The 14,864-nt window shown below is 48.0% G+C and overlaps 1 protein-coding gene across 3 annotated transcripts in view; it reads right to left on the bottom strand.

Moving 5' to 3' along the window:
- Positions 1-14,864, bottom strand: part of DUS2 (dihydrouridine synthase 2) — a 141,577-nt gene that overhangs the window by 85,860 nt on the left and 40,853 nt on the right. For all 3 annotated transcript variants that reach the window (XM_088470897.1, XM_088470898.1, XM_088470899.1), the window contains exon 10: positions 6,494-6,580. In XM_088470897.1, coding sequence (XP_088327023.1) covers positions 6,494-6,580 — 87 coding nt within the window. The remainder of the gene's footprint in view (positions 1-6,493; positions 6,581-14,864) is intronic.

The following is a 14,864-nucleotide window of genomic DNA, read 5'->3' on the forward strand; positions in this document are numbered from 1 at the left end:
TGCACCAAAAAAAGATTTGAATAGAAACCCTGGCCCCTCTGGGAGAATGGAACAGGCACTATAACTCCAGCCTGGAGCATAGTGTGCAAGACCTTCCGCAGCTCCGTGGCCTTGTTCCGGTCTGATGGTAGACCCGTGGTGAAGAATCGAGCCGGGGGTCTGTGCCGGAAAGAGAGGGCGTACCCGTGGGAGACCACCTCGAGAACCCAAGTGTGTCGTGGTGACCGACCAACACCGGGCGAACTGCAGCAGGCGGCCTCCCACTTTGGGATCCCCGAACGGGAGGCCCGGACCGTCAGGCCGCAGGCTTGTCATCAGGCTTAGGGGCCGGACATCTGGTACTCCATGCCTGCTTCCGGCTCTGGCAACCCAGCAAATGGCCATAGCCGGCCGCGCTGCCCCCCCCCCCCCCGCGCGAGGGAATAAGCGGACTTCAGGCAGATCTCCACCTTGCGGTCCGTAGCATCCTTAAGGGAGGACATGGATGGCATCGGCAATGTGACACTACGGACAAGACGTGTCACATGAGAATCCACCTGTGGAGGGGATTCCCACTTAGCAAAATAATTATCCGCGAACGGATAAGCCACTGCCAGGCGCCTCTGCGGCTGGTATCGCTTGCCAGGCTGTTTCCATGCCTCCTCTAAATGGTCCATTAACTGACCCGAAAGAGGAAAGACTGTGGCGTCACCTTTCACATCCTTAAAAAAGGCATACATGGATTTAGCAGCTGGGGGAACTTCGTCCTCAATCACCAAGGCTGTGCGGACTGCCCGAATAAGTCCAGAAATATATACCTTGGACCTAGCGTCAGCGTCCTTAGTATGGAGAGGTTCCTGATCGTAAGGATCCAGAATCTCCCCATCATCAGACGTCCCTTCGTCATCCTCATAAGGAGCCGACAGAGACGCCACCGGCCATTTATGTGGCCGCATCACAGTCTCCCCCTGCAACACATCCGACAAGTGCTGTACAGAACTCGTCAGGGAGTTAACCCACGCCGGCTCCTGAGAAACCGGGAGAGGGGAAATAGGGAGACTGCGGGGTACCACCAATTGTCTTGGGAAACCCTGCATGGGTGACGACACCACTGACTGCTGGGACAAACCCATCTGTGTAAACGCGGACTGCGGAGCTAACTGGCCCACTAAGGTTGTAAGCGCCTGAGCGAAACAAGCCCAGGGCGGCTCCTGTACTGGTGCTGTAACCGTAATAGGCCGCGCCATTGACAAACACTGCCGGCAGAGGCCCTCCGCGCTACCCTCCCCCTCCGCTAAAGGTACTTTACACGTAGTACACTGTAGCCAGAGAGGAAAATCACTTTCAGACATGATGGTACTAAGTATGTGACCCCTCTCACCAATTGTATTTTAAAGAGGTGAGAGACCACCCTGCAGTACCGCACCGCAAGGGCTTAGCAGAAAGAACAGGGACAGTAATAAATCTGACAGTCAGAATAGAAGATACAGGCAGCAGCGCTAGCACAGTCACATACAATGCAAAGAAAATCAATTCCTGCACTAACCAGCGCTGATCACTCAACTACGCAGACACAGGGTCTGGTAGGACACAGCGCTGCATACCCAGACCTGTCCACAGCGGAGGAGAGGTATGCGGGGGGACCCAGACCAAGATGCTTCCAGCAGCGTTCACCATGCATTCAGGAAGATGGCCGCCGAGGAGCAGAGAGGAGGCTGGCCTGGGGGAGGAGCGCTGCCACAGGGCCAGTCGGCAGAGTGCAGAGAGGGCTGTGTGCAGCGGGGGAGGCGCCGGCTGTGCGACAGGGAAGGCGCGCTCCCCTGGCATGCATTTAACCCCCGGGACGCAGCAGCGCTACCGCTCTGTTGCATTTCGCTGTCCCAGGAGGGTAGTAGAAGCGTAGGTTCTTACCTGGCTCCACGCTGCAGCCAGTCCCCAGGGAGCCCCCTGCCTGGGGACTCTGGACCATGTAACAGCGGGGACCCACCGCGGGACCCCGCTGCTTACCTTGTTGTCCCCCTTGAATCCGGCCATGGTCCGGAACATCTGGGGTCACCGCTAGCTGTGACCCCAGATGCTCACCAGCATCCCCGGATCGGTACAGGCGTTCTGGTACCGGCGGGGGTTTAGGGAAGACAGCATGGACGTCAGGACTGACTGTCCATGCTGTACATCCAGATGTGCAGCCACAGCTGCATACAGGAAAGCTCTTCTTAGCCCCCACTCCAACAGGTGCACCCGACTCCGGCCAGGCACCAAACTAAACTGAGGTGCCTTGGCTCGGGGGCGGGGTATAGGAGGGGGACCCTAGTGCATCCTGGGAGGCTGAAAGCTTAACTCTATGGTGCCCGATGACTGACGTCACACCTATACCCCAAGGTATCCTGTGGATACCCTATGGACCCTGAAGTAGAAAATGTGGTAGTGGAGAAATTCTGGAACAGGGGATATGCTTTAAAACATCTTAAAGGCAATGAAGAATAAGGTGCTTGGAGCAGACAGAAAAAGGTTACTTGAAGGCAATAGTAGACAACGGTATGAGAGAGCAGGCCCGCAGGTTAGCTTGCTCTGAGAAACTGTTTGCTACAATCCAGAAGATTGCATAAATTGTCACGGCTGGTGCTTTTGTGACTTGAGAGATCCTGTATTGAATAAGAAGGCGAAGTATTAAGGACGGCCAGTAATTGTTCAAGTGATTTATACTGTGGTGAACTTAAGGTACACCTCCACCACATAAGTGATTTATATTGTTGAAGGGTACCATATTTTGTAAGTTATTGCACTAGGAGGCGCCCTTTTCCACTTTTTGTTTTATAGAATTAAAGCTGTTGGAACTTCAGTGGATGGGAGAAGGAGCTGCCACCTTGAATACTTGGGGAGTGCCTCACTTAGATAAATGTCACTTAAAGTCTTAATTTTAAGGACTGAGCGCCATATACCACCCTTGAAATATTTTTAGCATGACTGAGATGGTGACACCTTTGCTTTTTTATGGTTCAATGTGCACAAACTTTGTTTAAGGCACACAATTATTAATAATAAAGTATAAAATTACCTTCAGGCTTGTGTATAAGGTGTATATAATATATAAATGCATTCTGTGTTTAGATTTAGGTCCCATTCCCAAGATATCTCTTTAGGATATGTAAATATTCCAAAATACGGAATATTCCAATATCCAAAATACCCCTGGTCCCAAGCATTTTGGATATACGGCTTCCAGTCCATCACATACAGCAGGGATGGGGAACCTCCGGCCGTATACGGCCCGCAAGACGATTTTATCAGGCCCGGCCAGCTGTGGCCCTCTTCCCTCTCTGTTTTTTACCGGGCAGCGCTGAGCCCTAAGCACTTGGCTCAGACGCTGCCCGGCTGTGAGCGGCTGTGCGCAGTGTGACATCAGAAGTCAAGCAGCGCCGTGCAGCCTCACACCGCCCGTCCTCCTTCAGCCTGCTCACAGACATCTTAAGAGGAGGAGGATGGAGAGGTGCAGTGCAAAGCAGCGGTGTGGCCGTGGGACATGGAGTCAGGAAGCCCGCAGGCGGCCTTCAATTACTAAAAATACAGTTCTGCTGAATCCCTGAGAGACAGAAGGAGGAGGGAGCCCTGCTGATGCACTCCAAGGGAGCCTTGCTGCTACACCCCCATACCCTGTGACTGATGACTGAGTGAGACTGTGCCTGTTGAAGCACCCCTTGCTGCGTGGCTGCTGTGCTGTAGCTATTTTGGAGGAGAGGAGACTGGATTGGACTCTTACAATACTGGTCTGGGTGAGTCTCTGAAATTTCCCTGTGGGCTGGGCTCTATATACAGTGCATCCGGAAAGTATTCACAGCGCTTCACTTTTTCCACATTTTGTTATGTTACAGGCTTATTCCAAAATGGAATAAATAAATTTTTATCCTCCAAATTCTACACACAAAACCCCATAATGACAACTTGTAAAACGTTTGAGATTTTTGCAAATTTAATTAAAAATATAAAATAAGAAATCACATGTACATAAGTATTCACAGCCTTTGATCAATACTTTGTTGATGCACCTTTGGTAGCAATTACAGCCTCAAGTCTTTTTGAATATGATGCCACAAGCTTGGCACACCTATCTTTGGGCAGTTTCGGACATTCCTCTTTGCAGCACCTCTCAAGCTCAATCAGGTTGGATGGGAAGCGTCGGTGCACAGCCATTTTCAGATCTCTCCAGAGATGTTCAAATCAGATAGAAGTCTGGGCTCTGGCTGGGCCACTCAAGGACATTCACAGAGTTGTCCTGAAGCCACTCCTTTGATATTTTGGCTGTGTGCTTAGGGTCGTTGTCCTGCTGAAAGATGAACCATCGCCCCAGTCTGAGGTCAAGAGCGTTCTGGAGCAGGTTTTCATCCAGGATGTCTCCCTTACATTGCTGCATTCATCTTTCCCTCTATCCTGACTAGTCTCCCAGTTCCTGCCGCTGAAAGACATCCCCACAGCATGATGCTGCCAACACCATGCTTCGCTGTAGGGATGGTATTGGCCTGGTGATGAGCGGTGCCTGCTTTACTCCAAACATAACGCTCTACAGAAATAAAAGAAAATAAATCAAATTAAATAATTATATCAGTGGCACCTGTGAAAAAATATTTGTTAAAACGTAGTGTTTATAGCTCCTTTGTGAGGATATTGTTTTAAGGTGAGGTCCGGTTTAACACATGAGTTGAATCGCACTGTATTAGTCCAAAATCTGTCCCTACCTTGCCCTCATAGAGATGGTACAGCGGGACAGGTCCGGATTATGATGTTACGTTGGTGGAGAGCGGCCTGGCCTCGGCTCTCTCTCCACGTGCTGCCGGCGTCTGGCCGTGTGCAGCTGCTATAGAGGACGTCAGCGGGACAGTGCGGGTAGTGTAAGCGGCTTCCACGAAGTACCGAATGGTACGAAACGCGTTGGAGGGATTCAGGTGTTTGGTATCCGGCAGCAAGCTGACCTTCGTGGAAGCCGCTTACACTACCCGCACTGTCCCGCTGACGTCATCTATAGCAGCCGTACACGGCCAGACGCCGGCAGCACGTGGAGAGAGAGCCGAGGCCAGGCCGCTCTCCACCAACGTAACACCATAATCTGGACCTGTCCCGCTGTACCATCTCTATGAGGGCAAGGTAGGGACAGATTTTGGACTAATACAGTGCGATTCAACTCATGTGTTAAACCGGACCTCACCTTAAAACAATATCCTCACAAAGGAGCTATAAACACTATGTTTTAACAAATATTTTTTCACAGGTGCCACTAATTATTTAATTTGATTTATTTTATTTTATTTCTGTAGAGCGCTCATAAACACCAACTCATTGCATTATAACCTAATGAGCAGCTGATATTTTACAAGCGCAGCACTGTGTACTTTTCATTTATAACTCCAAACATAACGCCTGGCATTCACACCAAAGAGTTCAATCTTTGTGTCTCATGGTCTGAGAGTCCTTCAGGTGCATTTTGGCAAACTCCAGGCTGGCTGCCATGTACTTTTTACTAAGGAGTGGCTTCCGTCTGGCCACTCTACCATACAGGCCTGATTGGTAGATTGCTGCAGAGATGGTTGTCCTTCTGGAAGATACTCCTCTCTCCACAGAGGAATGCTGTAGCACTGAGAGTGACCATCGGGTACTTGGTCACCTCCCTGACTAGGGCCCTTCTCAAACGATCACTCAGTTTAGACGGCCGGCCAACTCTAGGAAGAGTCCTGGTGGTTCTGAACTTCTTCCATCTACGGATGATGGAGACCACTTTGCTCATTGGGACCTACAAAGCAGCAGATATTTTTATGTACCCTTCCCCAGATTTGTGCCTCGAGACAATCCTGTATCGGAGGTCTACAGGCAATTCCTTGGACTTCTGACATACACTGTCAAGTGTGGGACCTTATATGGACAGGTGTATGCCTTTCAAAACCATGTCCAAACAACTGAATTTACCACAGGTAAACTCCAATTAAGCTGTAGGACCAACTCAAGGATGATCAGTGGAAACAAGATGCACCTGAGCTCAATTTTCAGCTTCATGGCATAGGCTGTGAATACTTATGTACATGTGATTTCTTAGTTGTTGCTTTTTTTAATTAAATTTGCAAAAATCTAAAAAAAACTTTTTTACACATTGTCATTATGGGGTATTGTGTGTAGAATTTTGAGGACAAAAAATAATTTATTCCATTTTGGAATAAGGCTATAACATAACAAAATGTGGGAAAAGTGAAGCGCTGTGAATACTTTCCGGATGCACTGTAAGCAAGCAAATATTTAAGTTGATAATTTTGTATGGCCCGCAAATAATTTTAAAAATATCCAAATGGCACTTGGCAGAAAAAAAAGGTTCCCCACCCTTGACATACAGGTTGATCTGTTCACTTAAATATCACAATGGCAAAGATAAAAAAAAAACAAAAACACTTTTATACAAAAATGGGTAAACTTAAGTAATATTCAATCATTTTAGGTTTCTACTTATTTAGCAATAGGTTAGGTTTTTTTTACTTACTTGGCAATAACAGGAATTGATATGGACTCAGATATTGCCTTGATAAAGTCGCAGTGGACAGGGTGTTGAGGCCGTTCCTCTTTCTTCCTTTGCAGGAGAGAAAAACAAAAACAAAAAACAAACAAACACAAATTCAAATACACAGTATAAGTATATTTAACTCCCAGTGGTTTGCAGTACAGGACTTTACAGCAGGTTGGCAGGATAACCAGGTTGGGTCTGCATTTCCGTGCACAGTTTGACATGCAGCCCTAATGCCGAATGACCAGATGGGTCAAAAACATATGCATGCAATGTTACTCAATGTATTTCAACTTCATTAAAAGTTTAGATCTTTGTATTATGAAAGGTATCAAAATAGAAACAAAGTTTATAAGCCTGTTTTTTTTTCATTCAATTAAACATTCATTATATACCAGTAATCGGACTGGTTTTGTCTCATTTATTAGCATTACGTTTAAAAAAAACAAAACATTTCTCATCATTGCACAATATACAAGTCAATTATAATAAAAATACACACAAAACCATGATCTTATAAAAAAATAGACCCAATAACAATTTCATTAAGTAAAATGTTAGATTTGTTTTTTTGACATAGAAAAGGTTTTACACAAAAAATAAAAAGGTAGTAAGTACTTAACAAGATAGAACTATGGCCCTCATTCAGAGCCGCTCGTTAGCGGCAGTACGCTCGTTCCGAGCGATGTTCGCACATCTGCGCATGCGTACGGTTTTTAGTACGCATGCGCGAACAAGTCTGTGCGGCCAAAAATCGTTTGTACGCTATATAGCGAGTGCCTGCTATTTTGAGTGACAGAATGAGGCGTATGTGGGTGGTAACAGGGGATGGTGCTTGAAAACGGGGAGTGGAGAACCGAACGCAGGCGTGCTTAAAGGTCAAAACGGGCGTTTTATGGGTGTGCATAATTAATACAGCAGCGTCATTGACCACGTCACTGGGTTATTTTATAGCCAGAACTGCTCGCAAATTTGTGGTAGCAAACACCAACCACAAGAATAGCGAGCAGTTCATACGCTGGTCGATGTACTCGATTAATCTAATAAATAGCGGACATGACGTATGGTGCGTGCGGCCAGGGGGCGTTTTTATCAAATAAACGAGCGTATGTTTTGCTCGCTCGTTCAGACTTAGAGGTGTGAACAGACTGCAATTTGCGAACAGATCATTTGAATAGCCACCCCTTGTTTTTGAACGAACGACCACAAATAGCGAACGGCTCTGAATCAGGCCCTATATTTGATACTTTAAAAGCAGTAGCTCCCAATGGTCTTAATGAACATCATGGACATTTACTGTGGTTAACAGAGAAGATTATATTATGTTATTTTGCTTTTAATGTATTTCACAGATTTTTCAATCATGATTTATGGGCTTGATTCAATACAAATCGCAATTGCAACCGTGTGCGCAGATAGGCCGATGGTGCACACTGTGCATGCACCGTAGTGCGCGTGCGCAGGCCAGTATTGTGAACGCACTGCGATCACATACGCAGATACAATGCAATCGCAGAGTGAGTGTCAAAACGTCAGCATTTGGGGGTGGTGACGGGGGAGTGGTTGGAGAAACGTAGGAGTGTCTGCCCGTTTGAACGCCGTTTCCTTGGCATGCATAATAGCCACTGCATTTGCAGCTGGAGTACTTACAGCGTGCGACGAGAGTTGCAATTTCTGAGACAGGTCAGACCTGCTGTAATTCTGCGTGAGGGTCCCATGCTAGTCAATGTATACACAGGATTGCGAGGTCTTACGGATGTGAGAAAGCGTCTCTATGCTGGCTGAGCACTTGCAAACATTGCAAAACTACCAGTCGTAGAACCTAAGAAACGTGTAGACAGAAGACCACGTAGCTGCCTTGCACAACTGTTCAGCAGAGACACCACGACTAAATGCCCACGATGGCCCTACAAACTGAGTAGAATGTGCTGTCACCGTGCTTGGGACAGGGAGATCAGCCTGTGTGTACACCTAAGAGATAGTCATGTGTAACCATCTCGCCAGAGTCTGCTTACTAGCTGGCCATCCTTGTTTGTGAAAAACATATAATACAAAATGAGCATATGATTTTCTAAACAGAGTTTGTGCGCTCCAATTAGATATGGAGAGCACAAACTACATCCAGGGAGGCTTCACCTACAGAAAGATCTGGAGCCTGAAAAGCTGGAACTTCAATTTCTTAATTTACATGAAAATGCAACACTACCTTAGGAAGGTAACCCTCCTTTGTACGAAGAACAGCTTTATCCTGGTGAAAAATCAAAAATGGAGAGCAACAAGAAAGCGCTGCCAAATCAGAGACTCTGCGAGCAGAAGACTTAGCAAGAATAAAAAGGGTCTTCGCTGTCAACCACTTCAAGTCTAGAGGTTCAAATGGGGAAGCTTGTAGCTCCTTAAGAACCAAAAGACAAATCCCACGGTGCTACTGGTGGAGCAAAAGGAGGCTAAACTCACAGAACTCCTTGGAAAAAAATTCTAACATCTGGTAATGAGGCAATCTTCCTCTGGAACCAGACTGACAGTGCAGAAACCTGCACTTTCAAAGTGGCCAGGAGCAAACCACGGTCTAAACCTGCCTGAAGAAAAGCCAGTATCCTGGAAATCCTGAGCACCTTAGGATCCTATTTTCTGTGGGTACACCACTGACCAAAAGAATGCCAAACCCTGTAATATATGAGGGCAGAGGCAGGCTTTCGTGCCCTAAGCATTGTCTGAATTACAGAACTGGAAAAAACTTTTGCTCTTAAGATTTAAGAGCCACGCCGTCAAAGCCAGACGAGGTAAGTCCGGATACAGGCAGGGACCCTGCGTTAGCAAATCCTGCCATAGAGAACAAAGATATGGACTGTCTGTGGATAGATGAACCAGTGACATCTGGGCCAAGTCGGAGCCACCAATATTACTGTTTCGCCTTTCTGCTTGAATATCCTGAGAACTCTTGGAAGGAGAGAAATGGGAGGAAAGAGATAAGCCAGCTGGAAAATCCCATATTACTGCCAGAGCGTCCACGAAGCCTGCTGATGGGTCTCTGGGCCTGGACCAGTACCTGGGAACTTTGTGGTTGTGACGTGACGCCATGAGATCTCTCTCTGGTAGACCCCATTTGTTTACCAGGAGCTGAAACACTCCTGGATGGAGAGACCACTCTCCAGCGTGTATGTCCTGGCGACTTAGGAAGTCTGCTTCCCAATTGAGTACTCCAGGTATGAATATTGCCGAGATGGCCGAAAGATGACGTTCTGCTCAAATCAGAATCTTTGTCACTTCTTTCATGGCTGCATAACTTCTTGTGCCTCCCTGATGATTGAGGTAGGCCACTGTTGTCGCATGGTCGGACTGGATCTGGACCGGCGTGCCCTGGAGCAGGTCCCATGCCCTGACAAGTGCTCTGTATACTGCTCGCAGGTCCAGAATGTTTATTTGCAGATGACTTTCCTGATCTGTCCATCTTCCCTGAAAGGTGTGATGACCCAACGCTGCCCATCATCCGCAAAGACTGGCGTCAGTGTTGAGAAGCACCCAATTTGAAATCCAGAATGGGCGCCCTTTGTTCAGATGATCCTATCTTAGCCACCACAGGAGGGATTGACGAACCTCTGGAGTAAGAATGATCCTCTGGGACCGTATTAGATTTTACTGTCAGTTCCACTTGGAGAGAATCAATCTTTGCAGAGGTCTGGAATGGAACGGAGCATACCTGACCATGTTGACGGTGGATACCTTTATCCCAGGACCTGCATTACTAATAGAATAGATACCCTTTGCTTGCACAGCAGCTTGCGTATTCGCAACAATAGGGCCAAAATCTTGTCCTCTGGCAGAAACAACGTCCAGATATGACAGAATTCTGACTTGATAGGCCGTCATGACTGCCGTTATTTTGGTAAATACCCGGGGAGCTGTCGATTGGCCAAAGGGTAGAGCCTGAAATTGGCAATGTTGCTGAAGGACAGCAAACCGTAACAATTGCTGGTGAGATGGTATAATAGGAACATGCAGATATGCAGCTCCTCCCAGACAGGAAGCCACTCCCCGTATATGGGAGATATACATCTTCTGTTCTCTGGTAGCATTTGGTAGAGAGTTTTCCAATGCTCCCATGCATTCTTCAACAGCTTTGGCTACCCAGGCTCCAGCCATAGCTGGACGAGTATCAGCTCCAGATGATGAAAATATTGTTTTAAGACTTGCTTCAATCTTTTTATCCATGGAATCCTTCAGAGAAGATGCTGACGGAATAGGCAATGTAGCATTTCTGATTAAATGCGTCACATGAGTATCCACAGTAGGAGGTACCTCCCGCTTAGTACATACAGAAGCCAGTAAAGGATACGATGCTGTTATTCTCTTATTCACATAAAAATGTTTGTCAGGGTTACCCCATGCCTCATACATAAGCTCAGTGAGCTGTTCAGATACAGGAAACTCCGTTATGACCACCTTTCGGTGGTGAGTAAACACTGCAGCCTTCTTACTATGAGCTGGTTCATCATCCTGAATATCTAGGATTGATTTCACCGCCTTCACCGGAACATCCACTGTGGACAGATGGTTCCCCGAGCTAGACCCTAGAAAGGAACCTTGCGCATCATCTGATTCCTCTGATGATGCGTCCGAATGGGATCGGTATGAAATCCCGCCGGATGTTAGCCCGGCGGATGTTATACCGACGCCGGAAAGCAGAACAGCAAGATCCTGACTCAGGAAAGTTTTTAACTATTCCTAACCCTCTCCCCCTCCCTAACCCTCCCTTAGGGGTGCCTAACCCTAACCTCCCCCCTAGTGCCTAACCCTAACCTCCCCCCGTAAGTGCCTAAACCTAACCTCCCCTCCCCACACCCTAAACCTAATCCTTGGGGGGATCTAACCCTAACTTCCCCCCGGGGGTGCCTAACCCTAACCCTCCCTTCCCCTAACCTCCCACCCAGGGGTGGGGAGCCATTTTGATATATATATTACATTATTCGTGGGCCACGCCCCCTCTGTGTGATGTCAAATGGGGACGGGGCCACAATTGCCATGATTACAGCAATGCTTGCAGCATCTTGAGGATGCTCCGTGGAGCTGTAAGGGCAGCGGTGTGACCGTCTGAAGCGTCCTAAGGACGCCACAGGTGGCACTGCTCCATAGATTCTGGCTGCAGAGTGCCATTATAGGCACACTGCTATCCAGATGAGTCTAGCAGAAAAAAGCTCAGAGGGCCAGACCAAATTATTCCGGGGGCCTCATATGGCCCCCGGGCCTGAGGTTCCCCATCCCTGCCCTAGGTTAAAGGCTCCTGGGGGGGTGCCTAACCCAAAGTCCTCCCCAGGAGCCCTTAACCTAAAACGGCTGTCCACACCCGGCTTACCTTTGTTCGGTATGCCGGGCGTCGGACTCCCAGCGTAGGTAAACTGACTGGCGTCGGGATTTCGGCGGCTGTCATTAGTCCCCTGCCGGAATTTGACAGTCGGGAAGCTGGCAGCCGGCATTTCTACCGCCGGCTTTTTGACTGCATCCAGTCTGAATCCATATGTTGAGCAGACTGATAAGATAACTTGCACTTAGGCGCCTTAGTAACTATCGGTCTGCTATCAACTTTAGATGGTGCCATACTCTGACTAGAATGGCCATAAACATCCTTCCAGGAAGGACACATAGGAGGTGCAAACATAGCATGTTGTGTACACCCCATCCAAGGAGGCATAGTGGGAGCAGCCATACGATCCACAAACTGCTTCATTACCTGGAAAAAAGTGGATACCCAAGAAGGCTCTTGTCCAGGGACAGGTAAACTGGACTGGTGAGGTGGCTCTTTATAACAGACAACACACAAACCATCCTTAATGTCCTGAGGGGACAAATAAGCCATACATGATTTACATGAAACCAGCACAGAGGGCATCCTGTATTCCTTTATCTTTTGACATGTTCAATACAGGCAATAATTGCAATGTTATGTGACAGCCTTCACAAAATCTAAATTAATGTGAAGTACTCAGAAAAAAAACTCTACCCCAAGAGGATGGAGAGAAAAAACAGTGATAGTTATAATTGACAGACAGAAATAAAAGACAGTGTCAATACAGCAGCTAGCACACAGTCATAAACAATGCATATGTAATAAAATTACAAATCGACTCTAAATCAACTACACAAATACAAAGGAATGATAGGATATAGAGCACTATGGGCCTGATTCAGACCCACTCACGAGCGGCTGTCCGCTCGCAAGTGGGTCGATGTTATGGACTGAGCATGCGCACGACGGAGGGAGCTCCGTCGTGCGCATGCGCCAGACGCGACGAGCGAAGGAAAGTCCTTCGCTCGTTGTGTCCGATCAAAGGGGGCGTGCTGTCAATGTTGATTGACAGCACGCCCCCTTTGGTGGGCGTGCCGGAGGCGTGCCTCCCTGACGGGGGCGTTCCCACGGGAACGCCTCCCGTCAGAAGCCGGCTCACTGACATCACTAGTGATGTCAGTGGGAGTGATTTTGGCTCTGATAGAGCCAAAATCACTCCGGAGCTTGCGGTTGAAAACCTCAACCGCAGGCTCCGGCTCGCAAATTCGATGGTCGCGATGGTCTCGACCATCGCGACCATCACAATGCACGCTCGTATAGCCTGTGGGTGGTGACCCACAGCTATACGAGCGTCCAGGAGGACGCTCCATGAAAATGGAGCCCGGCCCTCATTCAGAGCGTGCGCTCTGCTCAGAGCGTACGGCTCTGAATGAGGGCCTATGTATCTTAACCAAGGGAGACCAAACCCTCCTGAGACCAACAGCTACAGGGCGCACTGAGCGTGGACCGTGAGCGTCTCATACACACATGGAGGGTAGGTGGAGCTACCCAGAATGGCGAAACACTTCGTAGGGACTGCATCTGGGTCGTGAGAGGAGCTGCCGGGGGAGCGCCTAACTCCCCTAAGCTGAGTTAACCAGCCGGATACGCTGGCCTCGTGGCAGCAGAAGTGCTCTACTGCAGATCCCCGGTGTCAAATAATACGGCCCCAGCGGTGTAGTGAGGACGCAAACAATCCTGGGCCCTGACTGCAGTGGCACAATACCCCGTAAGCGAGGAATCGCCTTACCTGACACCTCAGTCCGTCCGGTTGCAGTCCGGGTCGCAGTATTGCTGCTAGCAAGCTCAGCAGCGACCCGCCGAAATCACCAGGCCAGTTACTGGTTTTGTAGCCCGGCGGAGGTAGATGGAGTCGCAGTACATTTGTCGCAATTCAGACGTTTAGTACTGCCAACCCAAAAACATAGAAATAAAATAAAACATTAAATAAAAGCTTAGGACTGCCTGAGCATTCCCGTTACAAAGGTGCATCTTGATCTTGCCGCACCAAACGAACAACTGAAGTCACATGTCTAGGGGCGGGGTATACATGGAGGAGAGCCCGAGGCATCCTGGGAGCCGAAAGCTTTAACTGTTTGGTGCCTGGTCTCCAACCATAATATTCCCCAGGGTAGCCCTGTGGATCCCTATGGACCCTGAAGAAGAAATTAATTTATGTTGAAGTGTAATGACTACAATAATTGGATCACCTGCTTTTCCTGTAAAATGATATGGAGATAGTCATATTCAAAGACTCTTTTGCAGCTACCTTTCTTGCTATGTTGAAAGTAAGATTTGCACATGTGAATGACAATGATATATGCAGCTAATGCTTCTACGTTCATGAGATTTCTATATTTTTAGGTTCTACAAACATGTATGGCCAAATCTGAAAAGGATTGTTGGAGCCTTAAAAGTGCTTTATAATTTACTCCCTCTTAGCCAGTTCAGCAAGGCAAAGTCACACATTCTACAGGACACTGACTAATTTTACTTGGTAGTCACATATTCATGAAAAATGTGTAATTGTCCGACACCCCAGACTCTGAGCCTGAATCTAAGACGCAGGCAAAAGCGCACGCATCGTCTATTGTCGGTTGCAGATGCCGCTGCAATCTCCTTCCCTTGTGTACATCCATGTGGCTGATTGTGCAAGGACTAAGACGCCCACTTTTAGTGTTTGTGTACACTGTAATACCGATTGCTGCGTCCTTATACACCACCATCTGTCGCACCATCGAAAATTCCACCAGGCATAGGTTCTCCATCTAACCAAGGCCTCCTATGCTTGTGGCTGTGAATGTAGCCTCTTGCATTGACACACCCACAACACTCTCACAACACTCCCTTAACACTGAACGGGCCATTTTGTGTGCACTACTAGCAACCACCCAATCACCGCCCTGGAACGCCCATCACTTTTCTAACACATTTCTGGTATCGTCTTCCCCGATCCCAACAGCACCTTTGTGCTTACTGTGTGTAACAAACGCGCCGTTGGGGGTTTTCAGAAATGTTTGCGCATACGAA

The sequence above is a fragment of the Taudactylus pleione genome, unplaced genomic scaffold (genome assembly GCF_031769625.1).
Source record: "Taudactylus pleione unplaced genomic scaffold, aTauple2 ptg000106l, whole genome shotgun sequence".
Classification (NCBI taxonomy): Eukaryota; Metazoa; Chordata; class Amphibia; order Anura; family Myobatrachidae; genus Taudactylus; species Taudactylus pleione.